The sequence below is a fragment of the Neolamprologus brichardi genome, chromosome 16, assembly GCF_056152115.1.
Source record: "Neolamprologus brichardi isolate AB-2024 chromosome 16, ASM5615211v1, whole genome shotgun sequence".
NCBI lineage: Eukaryota > Metazoa > Chordata > Actinopteri > Cichliformes > Cichlidae > Neolamprologus > Neolamprologus brichardi.
The window spans coordinates 21,381,659-21,400,616 of NC_142119.1; the positions used below are offsets into that span (position 1 = coordinate 21,381,659).

General features: G+C 42.3%; 1 protein-coding gene across 8 annotated transcripts in view; it reads right to left on the bottom strand.

The window, feature by feature from the left end:
• Positions 1 to 776: 776 nt before the first annotated feature.
• Positions 777 to 18,958, bottom strand: part of myo16 (myosin XVI) — a 101,478-nt gene continuing 83,296 nt past the window's right edge. For 5 of the 8 annotated variants that reach the window (XM_087853101.1, XM_087853099.1, XM_087853098.1 and 2 more), the window contains 7 exons: positions 18,204 to 18,300; positions 17,835 to 18,108; positions 15,955 to 16,337; positions 14,626 to 15,855; positions 12,421 to 12,573; positions 11,383 to 11,468; positions 777 to 4,134 (listed from right to left, as the gene is read on the bottom strand). In XM_087853101.1, the coding sequence (XP_087709227.1) occupies positions 3,964 to 4,134; positions 11,383 to 11,468; positions 12,421 to 12,573; positions 14,626 to 15,855; positions 15,955 to 16,337; positions 17,835 to 18,108; positions 18,204 to 18,300 (2,394 nt within the window). In that variant the 3' untranslated portion in view covers positions 777 to 3,963. Of the gene's footprint in view, positions 4,135 to 7,471; positions 7,588 to 11,382; positions 11,469 to 12,420; positions 12,574 to 14,625; positions 15,856 to 15,954; positions 16,338 to 17,834; positions 18,109 to 18,203; positions 18,301 to 18,958 lie in introns of all 8 variants that reach the window. The other 3 variants (XR_015720782.1, XR_015720783.1, XM_087853096.1) reach the window with 3 other exon arrangements.

The following is an 18,958-nucleotide window of genomic DNA, read 5'->3' on the forward strand; positions in this document are numbered from 1 at the left end:
CTTGCTATGCAATCCAAAAAGTCAAAGTAATGTTATTGGTATGGTACTTGTCACCAGCTAGTGTCTGTGACACCCAGGACAGGAATTGGCAGGGGAGTGCAAGGGGATGGGAGGTTTCCAGCACAAAAAAACAATAAAATGAGAAATGACTATCACTTTTAATATTTGGTGATCCCTTGAGAGCAGAGTCAGGGGTCTGGGATGATCTGTATCCCATTCTGTTCACATTTTTCATTATGTCACCATTCCACTACTACTTTTTGAACTTGAAAACTACCCCTATTTAAATAAAAGAGAAATCAACAGGAATCATAGTCAAACGTGCCTAAATTCCATACAAAGATGAATGCTGTAGCTTTTTATTTGAAATTGCAGTTATGCAGAGCGTCTTGCACAGTTTGTTGATTTCGCAAATGATGGCTTGCAGATGTGGGTTAAAAAAAAGGTTACTCTTTGTAGCAAGCGGAAAAATCTTTTGTCAAAACAGACTTTTTATTCTTAGAAATAAGCTTTATCTGAACTTTTATTTATTCTTTCCTGAAACTGATTTTGTGCTGATGCTCAAGTGACACGGCCGGCCAAATAATGCAAGTAGAAGGGGGATTTAAATCTGGCATCTTAAAACAGTTGTATTGCTGCATTTGATTGTGAGTGTCTGAAAAAAGGTCAATGCTAAAACTGAGGGTTCACAATTAGGTTTTACAAACAATGGGTAATGTCACAGTGGCTACTTTAATATAGACACACACACACACACACACACACAGACGCGCATCGACACAATTGTGCTTTATTGCTGTACAAGTACAGTACTTAAAAAATTGGGAACATAATAATTCTGAAATATCACAATCATTTTTTTCTTTCCACAAACACATATGTAGGCAGATTAAAATATACTGTATGTCATGTACAAAAGAAAGATTACAATAAAAAAAACAAAACAACAACAATATGAAAGGCAGTGCTGAAATATCATGTCTCTCTGGACAACTATAAGTGGACTGGAGACAATAGATGGCCATTCTACATTGGCAGTAGCACCAGAGAGGTGATCTCAGAGCAGAGGATTTTTTAGATTCCTGGCTAACGAATATGACTGGCAGTATTTTGGCTGCCGGAGCTTACTTCAGAGTGAGCTAATTCATCAAGATTTGTATGTGATGAAGTGGACATATTAGCAGATGGGTTTATGTGGATATGGATGGATGATGTGTTTAGCCGAGACATTGGGGGACAGTGGAGTGATTCACAGTGCAGAGGGAAGCAGTTCTTCACATTAGACAGCCTTTATCTTTTCTGCACGAGCATGTTATACGGGGAGGACACCCAACATGTGGTCATGCAAGGTAAAAACCACTGATATGTTTTAAAATACAATTTTAAAATGTCCTCATTTCATAACTTCCATAAACATAAGTATACACAAAACTGCACACGACCAACCATAAATCTGATTATACTGAAGGATAAATACCAAAGCTAGAAATTCTTTCAATGGCATTAGCAAGGTTGACGAGCTTAGTCTTGGTTCCTGTCTTTTGTTTGATCGCAGATGAAACACACAAATACTTGTGTGAAAGTGTTTGATATATTTCTCCATTGCAGTGCTCATGCAGCCCCAAATCACAGTGCACAAGGTGTGATATATGGGGCAAATCAATACCTTATACTTGTTTGAAAAAAATGAACTGCATACACAACTTCTGAAGACAATAATCACATTAAGCAGTTAGGTACACTCTTTTGATTCAGGCGCATGTTTCAGTAATAAGATACAAAGAGATTCAAAGATGTGCACAGGATGGTGGAATAAAATTTTTGCATTTGTACATTCAGCCAGTCAGTCCAAAACACAACTGGGCAAGTTCGCCTTCAACGGCCTCTTGAATATTTGTGCACCTTCGTACGCCGGCAACAATCGAGATCGATCCTGCGATGGCGCTGCTAATTTGCAAATCTGAACCAATTTAAATGCCTTGTGGGTGATCAGTGGGAATGAGAAATCTATTAGAGCTATTGATACTTGGAGGCTCTAACAATTCAGACTGGATCTTTAAAGATCGAACACCTTGTCTAGACACACCCAGCCCATTACAGAGGTCAACACAACACCACATAAACATTGTGCAATAAAACATCCATATACATTTAGAACATCTGCATTGCATCAGGGGAGCAGAACAATGGGGTCGAAGGGGAATAAACAAATCATTAAATAGAGTATAAACGAATTTTCATAACCGTAGACAGTCGTTCTAAAACAAAAGAAAAAAAGATATTCACATCTTAAAATAGACCTCTTTCTCTCAGCATTGCATCTAACCCGAGACATTCTTCAATCTCAGTTTCACCATACACGGTATTATATACTCATCCTTGTCCTTCATCTTCAAGGTCAACCGCCGTGCTTTTCTTCTGTAGTAAAAGCTAAAACATATGACACCATTCACTATTTACACTGTGGCTACCATGGAAACACCCGTAAAGCCGGTTTGATCCACTGGAGGAGGTGGGGTGGGTCAAGTAGGGGAAAGGGGAAGGGGGTCTGTTTATTTTGGGTCAAGTACGGGAAAGGAAAAGAAGATGAGGACAGGACACAGAAGGTAAAAAATAGGCGCCTGCGAGGACACACCAACAAAGTAGGGATCTGTACAATAATCGGGTTCATCTGTGCGTGAGGTCTCCTGAAAAACGCATTAACCTGTTCAGATGCTGATGAGACACGTTAAGAATGTGAACAGTTTTATACCCATTTTAAACACTTTTTAATGTTTTTAGTCCACACAGGATCACCAGTGAACTGCAACAACAGCTATGATTTGGTCATTTGTCAGTCTGTACATACAGTATACAAGCATAAGGAGACTACCGTACGCATCAGTTTTAATAACTATACTTGTTAGTTTAGATATAGCTTTCACACATTGTATCACTTTGGCACAGAGTTTCATGTTCAGAACATGAAGTAAATACCTATCGGCTAAAGCTTTTTTTTTCTTTTCTTTTTTTAAAATCTCAGCTTTACCTTTATACATAAAGCCAAAGTATGCTCATTAGTTGGATCCCAGTCTCCTAGTAAAGGTAAGTGCAGTAGTTTAGGATTTGGCCAGAGGGCTTTCTCAAAGGCTGGTGGTAACAAGGGGGAAGAGAAGTGCACCCTGGGATAATACTGAGGTTACCCTGACCCCCGGCCGCTTGCTGCCAGGGCTGCAGTAGCACTTAGAGCCCACACATGAGACGCTAAGTGAGAGCTGTGTACCTGAAAAAGGTCCCATGTCTAAGCCAGTAAAGTGTTGTTCAAAACTGGAGGTCTCCAGAGGCGTTGGTTGACTTGTAAACTTTCTGAGACTCAGGTGTGCACATATGAGAACGCATCACATGGGAACATCACAGCACGTCAAGTATAATCAGCACCGGGTTTTAGAGTGGAGCTCATTTTAATGCAGCAGCTCATCTTATGAGGCCATACAATCCAAATCAGATGGCTATTCGGCATCTAAACCCCAGGTCAACTACTTTGCTTTTAAATTAAGCTTCCTGTTGATCAGCGTCAGTCATTTCATCTTAGAAGAGCTGAAAATAAATAGACACGTCAGTGTTTTTCTCTTTTTGATCATATATGTCATCACAGACTATACCACATCTATTCTTTTTCTGCTTTGCAGACATTTTTCATGGATATCAGTTAGTATCAGTTAGCTGTCACATGGTGCTGAGTTTCTATCACATAAGTAAGGGAATCCCCCACAGTTGAGTGCAAAGGGAAAAAGCAAGACCTTCACCCCACAGACTAAGCTCATTCTTGGAGCTTAAGCTTAGTCCATGGGGACAGAGGTTAACGGATCAAAAACAAACAAAAAAAAGGGAAAAGAATAAAATTGAAAAGCTCGTGCAAGTGTGGCTGAAGAAAGAGGGAGGAACTTCATAGCCAACGTATGTGACTTTATCAGAAAACCTCCATCATGGAGGGGCCTTCCTGTTGGTCCAGAGCAGTGTGGGGGGCAGGGGTGGGGACTTAGGTCGGCGGCGCTTCCAGTTACTCCGCCCCTCACACTGCAATCGCCGCCATCGCAGAAGCTCTCCAAGGGCGGCGCTCTCATCCCCGTTGGACAGACGTAGCCGCTGGAACACCTGGGGCAGAGAAGGAAGAATACAAGTTTAGGAAAGGAGGTTATGGTTTGCTGAGGAGATGCAGCACACTGAAAAATCAAAAAGATTAACGACAGGAAGTCCACATGACAAGCCATGATCGGAGCGGAGGGGTGGGATGGTAAACAGTGACTGCACAAGCATCGTAAAAATAATAACATTAACGGGGCAAAAACAACAACAACAAAAAAAAACAGGCACAACTTTGGCTGATTTTACATCTTAAAAAAAAAGGAGAAGAAGTCCATCTTCTACAACTGGGTCACTTTTTCTCATGAATGATTCTAATAACACAGAACTGAATGTGGGTCTGGCACTGAGCCACCTCATGGGAGTAGATGCAGCAGGAATCAGGATCCCAAACTGACATTTTAACAGAAACAAATTTCCATATTGTGTCACTTGAGTTTAACTACATCGCCTACAAGAATATATGAGTTAAATGTTAAAGTAGTTCCTCTAGTGTCTTACAGGCACTCACAAAAATGTACATGCACAACTGCAACAGTCTGTATAGAGTCTCATCAGTCATCCGTGAGTCAATATGCAGGTAAATCAATCAGATTTGAAAAATCTGATTAGAAACTGGGAGGTGGGGTGGTATGATGGCAGCTGGTGGCCTAAGAAAAAAGACCTCAAAGGTGAACGCTTTTAAGACAAAGCTCCAAATATCCCACTGTTGTTTTGTTCATTTTAATAAATACTATGAAAACACTCTCTCTCTCTCTTTGTGATTTCAGCTTTCCTCACCCCCACTGCTGCACCCTAAACCTACTGCTTGCTACTGACGATGTAAAGCTTCAAAAACACCTTTAAGTGCTCCCACGGGCCCCATGAAACAACTATTAACAAAGTTGTTTCTCTTCACACCTATCAGTTTTTCCACTCTGCTGAAGTAGGAGCAGTGAGCTAAATCAGCTCAGTAGTACCTACAATGTAACATTTTCCAAGTCAACTGCCAAACATGTCATGTGTTTAGTGAGGAAGTCATAGGCTATGCCACACACACACACAGACCAGGGGAAAAACATTGCACCGATTGGATACTCTGACAAACATACCTGCACATACCTACTATACATGCACACCCAAACGCACAAACATACATCGAGATAGATTGCCTGCACTATCACAATACTCAACAAGCTAATCCATAATTTACACCTTCCTGCAGGGCTATTCTTTGCACTGGCGCCAGCGAGGAACACCGGCTACTGGAACAGAAAATAAGTAGGAACACTGTGTCCCTCTGCAATGCATGACTGTACTGTTCATGGACACACACATACACAGAGACACGCACACAGAGGCATTCAGTGAACATCAGATACAGTTTTTTTTTTCTTCTTCAAATTAATAACTGTGAAACATTTATGGTTTCTGTCTGAAATGTAAAACAGTTCAATGCCTGTCTTCAAAATGTCATCATGACATCAAGGCGAGATGACAAAGTTAAGTTTAGAAAATAAAATCGCTTTTTGGCAATTCAAAGCTGTCTGATGGCGACTTTACTCCAGATAACAGCACTCTGAAATCTAAACCACACCCTTCTGTGTTGGGGGAAGTGGTGGGGGGATGGGTTTAGATCCATACCAACATGTGAATGGATTGTTATGGTAATAGCATGGTAATGTGGGACAGTAGTCATTCCAAACTGTCACTCACAGGAAGGATATCCCGAGGCCACAAAATATTCCAATAAGCTCTGAGCTTTTCCACATAAAACGCACACATTCCCGGGTGTAAACAGCTACTGCATGCACGCTACTGTGTATACACCCTCAGATACAGAAAACTAAAACACCGCGTTCTCTGATTGTTTGTACTCACAGCACTAGATATGACTTAGAAAGGATTTCACAGAATATAAATTGCATTTTTTATTATCTGACAAACAGTAACACGTGAAATTCCAAAAGAGTTTCTTTTATGTGTTAGTCAAAGCACATAGAAAAAAAGAGAAAGGTCACTAAACAGCTAATATTTCTATAACTGGGTGGCCAAGGACAGGTCGATCATAGAGAATACAACAAGTATAATAAAATAAACTATAGACAGGATGATATGTTGCTATCTCGGGATGACTTATGTGTGACATTTTACTTTGATATTCCCCTGAATAGTTTCTGTGGAGTCATGTGAGGATCTCTGTCTAGTCCGATACATTTTAAGAATAGGTGTCACATGTCACATGTTCCTGAGTAGCACATGTGACCACTCCTTCTATTTCAAATGCCCTTCCAAGTCATTGTCTGAAGGGATAAACAAAAATATCAATCTTTGTACCATTCAATCATTTAGCAGTCTGTCAAGTCTTTATATAATTAGTCTAGACTGCTGCTCGCTATTCACGGCGAAGACCCAAACAAACCAGTCCATTCATTCTTAAATGAGCTGCCCATCTTCCTTCATCCTTTCCTTTTTATTTATTCCATTAGTTCTGAGAAACCTACATAAAAACGGTCTAGAGTGCAGCTAATTGAAAGACATTGTGTGTCACAGAGTTATTCCCACCTCACAATCGTGTATAAGCTCCCAGTGATGAAGGTGATAAGAAAGCGTAACACCGGTGAACAGCGATGATGCAGTGATGCCAGAGAGAGTCTGAGGAAGGGTTAAAAGGGAATCAAGTGATGGACCAACGATGGAGCAAATGTAAACGTAAAAATCCCAGCAGATGAAGAGCAATAAAAACTGCAGCTCGAGTTTGAGACTCTCAGGAAAAACACTGTATAGTGACTTTTTGTGTTGAGGAGGACAGCAACAAAAAAGGAACAACTGCAATTGCCAAAGGATTTCTCCACATGTGTGGGTATTCAGATCTATTTAACTTGTGAGCTGCAGTTTCCTTCCAGAAATGAGGGATAAAAAAACAGAAGAGCGTAAATGTCATCGACTCAGGATTCCTCTGACTCCTGAGAGCCGAGATGATGTCCTGCAACAGCAGTGGTTTTCAAAAATGCTTCTCCAGTGACCCATATTTTCAATATAAGATTTATAAGATTTTATTTTTTATTTTTTATGACAACTGCCAGAAATTCTGATTAGAATTTTTACATCTTATTTTCAGCCATGAGTTCAGACTTAAAATCCTGTGTAATATTAAACTAGAATTAATTTCAGGTAACCGCAGCCACCGATTTTCATAAAAGCTAAAACAACAAATTCCCTTCTTACTCCATAAACACCATTTTAGCCATTTTAATTTTGACTCAGACAAACCTTCTGGAAGTTTTATGAATCATTACTGATTTGACTGCACACTGGATTGATGAAAAACACTGCGATTAAGGGCAGAGAGGGGCGCGGCATGACGTACACTCACCACATCCCTACATGTGCACGAGGGCTCACAGCGAGCCCACCCCCTGTGCCCCCCTCGCTGTTTTAGAGGGCAGCCCCCGCACCGAATGGAGAAAAGTTGAGATGACCCCTCTGGAAAATATAGGAGGGAGTGAGAGTAACAGCCAAGCTCATTAGATTCATAGAAAGAGAAAGAAAACAGGCATTTATGTACAAGACAACAGCCTAGTCGAAAGTAGATGGTTACATGTGCTTCAGACTTTTTAAAATGCTGTAAGAAAGGAGCACTAAGCAGAGCTTGCTGGCACGTCTTTATTTTATTCCACAGTCACAAACTTTAGATACTCAATCCACAAGGTGAACTCATCCAATTCTGAACGGAGTGATAAAATATTTCATCAATCTGAGGATTGTCAAGTGGGTACACAGCGTGCCTTTACATCTCTAGTGAAGTTTACCTACGAATAGCAGGCGCTGAACTCTTCTGAGAGTGGAACAGAATGTCCTTTGCTTCTTTGTGTATTAAACACAGCAGGGAGTGACACTCAGTCTCTCACTGATACAGTCTACAATTAATTTTAGTTCCTTCCCATGTTTGTTTTGACGTGCGACAAAATAGAGGCATATTCAAAACAAACATGGGAAGGAGCGCAAGCTATCGAAGAAGGGTTTAACAATTTTCGGGGGGTTTTTATATGAGATTTTTGACCTTGTATGAGATTTTATTAAATTTGATTTCAAATGAATTCTAAATTAAACCAATCTGTGCACAGAACAACTCAAAAGAAAGAAGCCAAAAAGAAGCCAGTGTTAAGTTTTTGTGTGATATTGGATTTAAACCCTACTCTCCCAAGTGCAAAGTTTCTTTCTTCCTGTGCGGCTCTTCCTGCTACTCACCCAGTCTGGTCTGAAAAGACCAAGACCTACATGGTATGTTCAAGGCCTGATAAGAGAGCCCAGACAATGATTATAGGATGTTTTTTTTAAATCTTAAACAGGAACCGGGAAGCAGTCCTGAACATAACAAATAATAGTTACCAAGCTTCCTCGTTCGCCTTTTTTTGTTCTCAAATGCATAAAATGTTTTTTGTATGTAACTAAAAGTTGTCTAAGGCGCTTGGAAAGAAAAGCATCTGGAATTCTTTAAGTTCTTGAAGACATCATTTCACCTCTCATCCAAGAAGCTTCTTCAGTTCTAAGAGAAATAAATGCATAAACGCAACATAGAAGAGCCACCTTGACAGCACAAGACTCGGGTGTACACCTGCATCTAAAGGACAAAGACCACTCTTTCAAGCATGCCAGTGTTCACATTTTGGACAAAGACAGATGGTTTGAAAGAGGAGTGAAAGAAGCCATCTATGTCCACTGTGAATGACCATATTTGAACAGAGGCGGTGGTCTGGTCACCAACTGTCTGCCATCTATAATCCAGTTTTGAGATCCCATCCCAGACGCCTTAACGCCCACTCACACCTTGGGTCAGTTGATCACAATAAGTCACATAATGTTCTGAGGCCATGTCCACACTAATACGTTTTCATTTGAAAACGCATCTTTTTCTTTCTGTTTTGGCTTTCCGTCCACACTGAGACGGCGTTTTTGGTCAAGGAAAATGAAGCTTTTTGAAAACGCTCTCCAAAGCGGATACATTTGAAAACGGCGTTTTTGCGGCGCAGTGGAGACTGCATAAACGGAGACTTTTTAAAACGATGATGCATTTTAGTCATATGATGCAGTCATGTGACCAGTTAAACTAAGATGGCGGAGGGCATTATGCAGCAGTTTTGTTTGCTCTCAATTTTGACAGCCCTATTAAAGATCAATATCAGTCTGTACATGCTCCAGATAGCTTTTCTTCAAATTCTTTAATTCTCACTCGCTTTTGCAACTTTGTACTTTTGTGTTACTCGCAGCAACAGCTCCACCTCATTGTTAGTCCATTTAAAAAACTCGGTGCTTTTCATCAACATTTTGCTGTAACGTTTCAAAGAGCCGGAAAGTTAATAAACGGCAGACAGAAATGAGGCAGGTCAAATCATCGTATGTTTCACGCGTGCGCGATACAGGAACGTACCATTTTCAGTCATTCCAGTGTGGATGAATAACTGTTCAGAAACGACTGAAAACGATAGTGTGGATATGGAGCGTTTTTAGACATAAACGCAGTTTTCAAATTTAGCAGGATTAGTATAAACTTAGCCTCATAATGGGTTCACCCAAAACCTTGGCTGATTGTGACGCACACCCGTTTTCACATCTTGGCTGGTGTGATTAGTGACCCTTGTAGGGACACTGCCTATAGGGCTTAAGTCTGGGACTCTGGCACCCACCAATTGCTCTTAGAACTGAAGAAGCTACTCGGATGGCACTTTTCTTTCCAAGCTTCTTAGGCTACGTTCACAAATCGGCTTTTTTTTGTATGCTTGTTCAAACTACAAATAAAATGTGACAGCAAACGCGCTCTAGTGTGAACCCTCAAAGCGGCCCACATGCGCAAAAGAAGACGTCATACACAACGCGCTCTGTTTAGACCCAGAGCAAACAATATTGTTTGACAGATGGCCCTTAACATAAAGACTTGTTTCGGACTTTACGTTTCCCAATTTTACTTTAAGTTATTTTGTTATTTACATATGGCCTAATAATGATCCTTACTGCTGTTTTAGAGGAGCGGTGCTTCAAAGGATAGTTGTGGATTTCTGTCAGAATCTGCAGATTATACAGTACAAATAAAATGGTCACGTTTCTCCAACGCTGTCTTCCCAACAGTTTCACTGGATGGCCAGGAAGTGTTCATGATGTCTTCTCGTTTGTCTTCTCCGGCGCTGATAATTGGCGTCTGTCTTGTGTCAGTGACGTAAAAGACGGATTTAATGCGACCTGACCATTCAAACAGCAGTCGCTTTCTGAAATATCGGATATGTATCGGATTCAGTACCACATACGAAAGTGACCCAGATCGGATTTGAAAATATCGGATTTGTGCCGTTCACACTGTCACACCATGATCGGATATGGGTCGCATAGGGTCAAAAAAAGTTGGATTTGATGCGCTTTCGCCTGCAGTGTGAACGTAGCTTTAGACTACAAATGACCTGGATGACTGAGAACCTTCACAGACATAACAAAAACTATAGGTATAGGTGTTGCTTGTTTTGGACTGATTTGATTTGTTCCCCTTTTTTTCTCTCATCTCCTATGTCACTTTTTTCTGGTAGTTTAAATTGGTTTTATTTGTTATTTTGATAAGCTGCTTTATTTATTCAGTTGAGTTCTTTCCTGCTAACTTTGGTACAGGCCCCAAACTATGATGTGGGTCATTTTTTTTAAACATGTAAAATAAAACCAATTTTTCATCTGTGCTCCACCTGTGTGCATCATCTTAAAAGTTAAAATTAGACTTTCTATGACACACATTCATCAGTCAGTGGTAAGGCTCAGTTTTCAAAAGGCTCGTCTACAACCATACGGTAGTTAATGAGCTCAACATAATGAGATTCAGAGTATGTGTATTCATGTAAGCATGTGGGTAAGCTTGGGTGCAAAAAACTAAACAAAAAAACCCAAAAATATTTTATCCTGTAATCATACACCTGTCCTTGGAAGCACAAAAAGCTCACATCACAAGTGATGCATGCCACTGATAGAGGCCACTTCCCTGTCCACTCAAAATGTTAACAAACCCAAACAGAAACCTTATATAGTCGTGCTGTAACTGTGTGTGTGTGTGTTTAACTGTATACATATATGCATCCCATGACAAGTTTTAAACACACCAAGGTCAGACGCACTTCCGTGTGTTACGTAAAGTGTTGGGGAGTAAGGTTGCAAAGAAAAAACTGCACCTGTTGCCATCTGTACATAGCTTCTGATGAAGGCACCAAAAGTGTGTCTGTGTGTTTAAGTGCCTGTCTTTGTGGTTACCTGAGTATGATGACTATCCATGTGTCTGTGCAAAGAGGGGGTGCTGGAGGAGTTTGACTTGCTGTGACTCTCATCCTCCAGCGACCCTGAACACAAAAAAAGAAGCGTTTCACAAATCACGGATATCTGTCTTCTCAAGTCTTTCCACACACAGGCAGGTACAGTCTGAAGGACACACCGTTTTTCAAACACAAGCAATCTGAGAGAGGGCTAAGAAACTGTTTTCATGCAAAGAAAAATGTTGCGGCAAGAGTATGGTTTGGTTGCAAAACTGTCTGGGTATTTAAGAATAAAGTAACCACTCTCTGGTTCCAGTAAATCCTTCTCAGTTTCTCAGGTCACCTGATTATACCATTTAATTTCCCTCTTGTTATTTGTAACTCTAACTCCACTTACCAATCTTCCCAGCCTGCAACTACTTTTATTTCAGTCCACTCCACGATGAATTGAAGTGATTGTGCGGATCTGGCATTACAATGGCTAAAAGGAGAGTTTGCAGCTAAGACTGGCCTGGTGTATGACTTTGTCACTCCAAAGGTAGAGCCAGTGGAACTGTATTTCTTATTTACAACCACATGGCATTTTAACTACTTTTTACTAACTGTAAACTATAAGTAGACTGACACCCATTAATCTCTAGATGCATAGTTACGTACCAACATGACAGTGGTGAAGCTGGCAGGGCCTTAATATATGATAACAGAGGTTGTAAAAACAAAACAAAAAAAACTCAGTGTGTCTTTGCTTATCACCTGAAATGTCATGAAGCTGCCATGTCAGTTTTCCTTAATGTCATACTTGAAATTTGTCAAAAACGCATGGTAACCTTGACATTCATAAAATATGGAGAACTTATTTGATTCAATCCAGGCTCTGTATGTGCACAGCTTTGGATTTCTATTTTTGCCATGCTTAAAAACCACTAGCAAGTCCACGCCAAGCTTTACCAAAGTAACCTTGAATAATATAGCGGGTCATTGCTATTTAAAAATATGTTCCTAAGATTGTGAGTGTGAATATGCAACATTGGGCTGTTACCGTTTGAGATCTGGTTCCCGTTCTCTACAGGGGCAGGGCTTTGTGAGTGGGGAGAGTGGTTGTTGGCGTTCTTGTCTTGTAGCTGGAGAGATGGTGAGGTGGGGGCAGAACCACAGTCTTCCCTCCCTGGCAGATTGATATTAGAATTGAATCCTGGTGGGAATATAACAAGAGGAAATGCAACTGCATATCGGTGCATGTTACAAACGGTAATATCCATCATGCATAATATCATCAGAATACCCTCTCTTTATATATTTCATAATATCTATCTGCCTTTCTCCCTTTTGCTGCTCCTTGGGGCTCAAATGCTACACACTGCATGAATAAGTAACTGTGGGTGCATATGTGTGTGGCAGTGTGAATGAGAATTCATCAGCTGCTGTCCCACACAGAGAATGTTTGCCTCCCGGTCCATCCATGGTCACAAGATGCCTAAATATAAAGTTACCAAACTGTACTATCCCATGGGATAGGTGAGTTTTTACAAGGAACACAAGGCCTTGCAGTGAGACAGAGCCCATGCGAGTGTTCATGCTTATGAAAGATGAGTCATTCAGGCACAAAGACCATAATAAAAGCTAAATGAAATTGGAAATTTCGGATGTTGCTGCTGAGGTATGATGTGTCTCATGACTCTGATTTCCTAAAGCCTGCCAAGACCCCCTGCCCTCTTTCCCTTGCATTCCTGTGGTTTTCTCATTCCCTGAAGATGAGGAAAGGCGCGTGGAGAAAAGAGCGTCAGCTGCTCTTCACTTCATGTCCAGGATAGCAACTGCAACCCCTGGGCAGTCCCACAGCGTCAGGTATCACATTCAGTTATTTAACAGCCGATAGGGAACGGAAGTAGGGCGTTCTGTTAAGCCCACTGGCATCTCTCTACGCATGGATCTAAGAGGGCCGCCTTGCTTTGCCCACTCAAAATACACCAGTGCTTGGTTCCCCTGTCACACACACCGTTTCCATGACGCCAGCACTTTTCCCGTACAGTTGCAGGTGCTGACGAGGGGTCAGACGCAAGATGTCATGTGATGCAAATGCGTAAGCATATTCACTTGCCCTCATACCGTCTCTTATAAGGAGTTCAACTTTTTGCCCACTGAACTTATTATATTTATAGAACTATGAGACAACAGCTTTGATCACAGCTCAGCTAGCTTCACAATCACCTTCTAGCATGATGTCTAGCTGATGCTTTCACCTGAATTCTCCAATATGCAAATAATAGTCCAGGACATGCTGTTCAATGCTGCGAGGCAGTCTCGCTCCCTTCAGTAGAACCTGAGTGAGCTGTTAAATATTTCATAGCTATCCTCTTGGTTCTCCTGCTCATGTATTATTAACCCAGCCACAACTAATACACTTTGAGGAAACAGAGCCTCAGACAGTAGGGTGCGACAGTTTCTCAAGGTGGAATATCAGTGATAAGTTTACTTTTCACGCTCTCTCTGTCTGGGTTTGAAACCTTTGACCTAAGGGACCGGAGTTCATTTCATTCACTACGTGTGACAAATACTGTTTGTTCTTCTTTTGTAAAGGTCAGCTTTTTCATCACTACACACAGTTTCTATGTACTTTACATACGTGCAGAGCTATAGCACACAATAACAAAGCTAAAACATAATTACAGTGCAGTGTGATGCTAAGTGATTTACACAAGCTGGCTCATTACCTAACATATTAGAAGGCAGCTGCAGCAGCCAAAGGGCACTACACAGGAGGCTGTAACAAATGGGTTGCCTCAAGTAGGCCAAAAGGGGTTGCTGGTTACAACATCTGATCTAATGTAAGGGGTTTCCAAATGTAGGTCTGGATAACAGTGCATCTTACCTCTCTACTACTCGAAAACAAAACAAAATCTGTGACAGATTTATTGACAAAAGCTATTGTTATTACCTATCTAAGCACGTAAAACTACTCCTGCTGTACAGAAGGTAATCAGATGGTATGCAATACATCATCTGACCTAGGTCAGGATGGGATTTTGATGATAACCTCACAGCTGTGGGCAGACAACAGCAAGAAACACACGTGCATTCAGCTGAATGGGAAACTGTTATACACCAATATATGAAAGGTTCATATATTGGTGGTTTGGGAAGCAAATTAATACATATGCAATAATTAAAGGAAAAAGGAAAAAGGGGGAGGTGCATGTACTTCATAATGTGTATGTACACGAGGAGTGTGTGTCTACTAACAGACCTCCATCTCTCATCTTGCGGCCAGACTTCCTCAGTAGGCTACGTCCAGAGCTGAACAGGGTGCTGAGTTCATCCAGGGGGCTGGTCAGGGGCCTGCCGTTGGCTGGGTTGAATAGCAGTGGAGACGAGGAGCACGAGTGAGCTCTTCGAGGCTCAGGACGAGACACCTTCACAGGGGAATAGGGAGGAGGCTTTCCCAGTGGCTCCCCGCCTGTTCTTTGTGAGGACGTTTTGGAGGAATCTGAGCTCCCGGTGACAGATGCTGCTCGTGTCAGAGCCAGGAAGTTGGCCTCAGGTGGGAAGGGGAAGTGTGAAGGAGGTCTATAGGGTGGAGGTGGGGCACTAGGAGGAGGAGGTGGAGGAGTGAGTGGAGGTGTGGACTTCTTCTCTGGCATTAGAACAGTGAGGCTTGGGGAGGAATCAGCCCTCTGGCGGGCGTACTGTGGGGACAGAGGGCTGTCTGGCCCAGTGGCATAGTTGAGGTTTGTCTCAAACACCGGCAGCTTTTTTACTTCCAGGGGGGTTAGGGGTGACTCATCAGAAGCAGGAGAACAGGTGACAGGGGAGGGCGGAAATACAAGGAGTGGAGGGCGGTGAGGAAGCAAGTTGGGAAAAGGTGCAGGAATGTCACAGCTGCCATCTTTTCCATGCTGGCTTTTGGGAGCTCCACTGTTTGATGTGCTATGTGAGTGAGTGATGTCCAAAGCAGCAGTCACCCCCAATGCCAGTCTTTTAGTCTCTGCACTCTGAGGAGGGGATGTCCCCAATCCTAATAAGTTGAGTCCTAGAGCCTCCAATTTGGCTGGTTTGGTGACAGAGGCAGCAGCTCCACCATCTTCAGAAGGGTAATACTTCATCTCCTCGTAGACAGCTTCCGAGTCGGCTTGCTCTGGGCTATCAGGCGGCTCCTGGAGGCTTCGTGCCCGCTGCTGGGATCCCAACATCTCTATGTAAATGTCTTCTTCATCTTGGCCCTTGAACAGACTTAGTGCAACCCCTTGTGGAGCATCTATAGAGGCTGCTCTCTGCATCAAGCCTCCAAATCCCCCGCCACGTGAAAGCAGGGCCAACTTTACATCAGCTGGGCGTAGCTGATGGAGCTGGGGTGCTACAGCATTAATCTCCTCATATGAGCCAGTCAGCTTAGTGTTGGGGCTGCGCTTAGGTTTCGGGGGTGGTACCTTTCTCATAGTTGTGTAGTCATCACTATGGGGACGGGGTTTGGACAAGGCTAAGGAAGAAACAAAACAAAGAAAGCTAAATCAATATGTAACAGCAATGAGGCACCGCCATCTGTTATATCTTTGACAGTCCAGTAGAAATGATTTACCTGCTGGGTCTGTGGGGGATAGCTGGGATTTAGGAGGGCTTCCAGCTGGTGAAGCGTAGCCCTCTGGAGTGGAGCACTCTTTGGCGGCCATCGTCAGGCCTGCACTAACTGCTTCATAAGATGCACTCAGACGAGTATTGGGGTCCCTCTTTGGTTTAGGAGGAGGTTGCTTACGAGGAGAGGAAAGACCTCCCCCGCCTGCTCCGTCCTCATTGATATGGACAACTTGCTGCAAGGCTGGTTTGATGGGTGGATTGGCAGACGAATGGACCATGTTCTCAATGGCGAGCGGGGTTGGTACCGAGCTGGAGCGAAAGTGGCGAATGACTCGACTTCCGCCGTTGGCAGGGCCTTCGTGCACTTTCGTACTTTTCTCTGCCACTCTACAAATGGAAATAAGGAACAGTGAGTTAACTTTATAATTAATCAAACTCATAATACGCTTTCCTCAAATGTCACTTCAGAGGTTTAAGATAAATTGGGCAAAAGGAGGAAACAACCAAAGAGATTAAACCTAATCTCCTTGCTGTAATTTGATATCATCCAGTTTGATATTTCCTTGGCTAATCTGGGTGAGCCATCTGTTAGTTTCCTGATTGCAGGCAGGCATGCGGTCGGGGGTGAGAGGTGGGGGATGAGCATTTGTGGAGGTACTCAGGAGAGGCGTTTTGAAAATCTGCAGTGAGATTACAGTAGGGGAATCTGGGGGAATGTGTAGATGTAAGTACATTTTTATCTCCTCTACAGTACAGAGGTGAAACCTGTTATCAGCTGTTACATGCTCAAGGACACAGAGTTTATAGAAAACATGTGTCTTATATTATTTGTGATCTCTGGTCTCCTTTCACGTTTAAAAAGATTTAAATGTGCTTTTTTTTAGGCATGTGTGACAACAACTCAAACCTAAAGAAATGTAGAACAATTTTCTATTTTGTGTTAAATGTTTTGTCCTGTCAGGATTTTAGCCACCAGTATTTATCAAACTGAAACAAAAGTATTTTTCCTCCAACAACAGCAGTAATCAATAGAAATGATATAGCACTGATTTCTCTGCAGGCAAAAAAGAACGTATAGAAATAATGCCCATATTTATGAAGCATACTGCAGAAAGCATAAGAATATAGTACCTGTATGTACTTACGTCTTTAATAGTGCTGAAATACCAATCACACATCAGGTATTATGAAGGCCCTTCATTTAGCGCCACCTCTAAAAAGCTTTTTATTGCTTTTTTACACTTTTTTCAAGTCAGGCTTGAGAGTTATTTAATTTCCTCCAAGTGTAATATACTGGTATATTAGAATGAGGTGAGGTGGAGATAAGGATTGTATTCCATAGGAGCAACACAATACGAAAACAATCTGATAGCGCGAGTCATTATCTGACTATCCATCATGAACCTCACAATTAAAAGTCTGCAGCACACAGGTATACAGTGACATCATTAATCAGAAAGCACATGCTGTGCTGGCATGGCCACACACAAGCACGCAGATGAATAAACACACACAATTATGAAGGCAAATGATTCCTTCACACAGTCATAAATCCTGTAAATGACTACGATTGTTTTTCTCCGGGCTAAATGATGCTACAGTTACTATGAGGTCAGTGCCTCATAATATGAATCACATTATAGTGAGTAATGAAAGCTCTGTCTTAGTGAGAATATGGTCTTGATTGATCGCAGTGACTATAAAATGTCAGAAAATGGCTAAAGGTTACGAAGATCTGCACTGAGAAAATGAAAAAAGAAATATCCATATTTTAAAATTAGTTCTAACTAGGAGAATAGCGGAAATCTATCCTTGATCAAGCAAAATATTTGCTTTCTGATCTAAATAAAAGGGCGTACGCTGTATAAGTGTCTGCTCATTTACCTCCTGATTGGCTGATCTTCCTCCTTCCCCACCGGCTCTGGTCTTTCGCCAAGGGGTGGGCTACTGCCAAGGGTGTTGAGAAGGCTATTGCCATGGCAGCGCAGGCGGTCGTTTTCTCTTGCAATGTCGGAGGCATTTTGGATAACCAGCTGGTCGTAGGTTCGCAGTCCCATGTCTTCTGCCCCCTGCAGGAAGTGCTGCACACCGCGCTCCTCTTTGTGTTGTAACGATAACCTGCGATTGACCCGCTGCCTGGCTAGCCAGCCGCGAACAACTGAGACATTGGGTGGAGATGAAGACACAGTCATCAGAGGTGTCGTGGCTCGAAAAGAAGATGGTGGTAGAGGATATTGTTGTATTGAGTATTACCTTTTTGACAGGTGATGATCTTTTTATGTAGCTGGTAGCAGCGGTCGTTGAGCTGGTCTGCCTGCCAGTATCTCAGAAACACTTTACTGCTGCCCATCTACACAGACAACGAAACAAGCAATCTAAAAAAACATACACGTATATATCTATTTTTTTTTTCATCAGCTAAAAGGAGCACTTAGAAGACCCTGTGAAGCTGTTTTCTTTTGGAAATCTCAGAAGAGTGTGACCTGCTAGTTGAGCGATGGGAGACCGGTGATGTAGCAGTAATTTATGATAATCAGTGGGTGTGGAGTGTGGATAGGGTGTGGGTTTGCATGCTGATAATGCATTCACTTCCTGGACATAGAGAGCTTTTGAGAGGTGACAGAGGTCACGCTATACCAGGTGCAAGGAATTGTGAGGGTGACATACTTGCACAGATAGCCCCTATTCATTCCAGCACAAGCTACTTGTAGGAGTAATGTGTGTGTGTGTGTATGTGCATGTGTGTGTTTGTGTGTGAGTGACTGAGTGAGTGAGAATGGCAGGGTTTTATCAAAAGTGTCTGCGGGCTATTGTGGAGGAGTGTGTATGCATGTGTGACCTGTGGGGTCACACGCTCAGACACAACAGCAGTCTAGCAGACAGGAGAGAGGGGGGTTGGAGGGGTCCGTGCTGCTGTGTGCGTGCGTGCGTGTGTGTGTGTGTGTGTGTGTGAGTCGAATTCTGATGAGGTGGGACAGCTGGAACAAGTTGTCAGGATTCCATGGGAT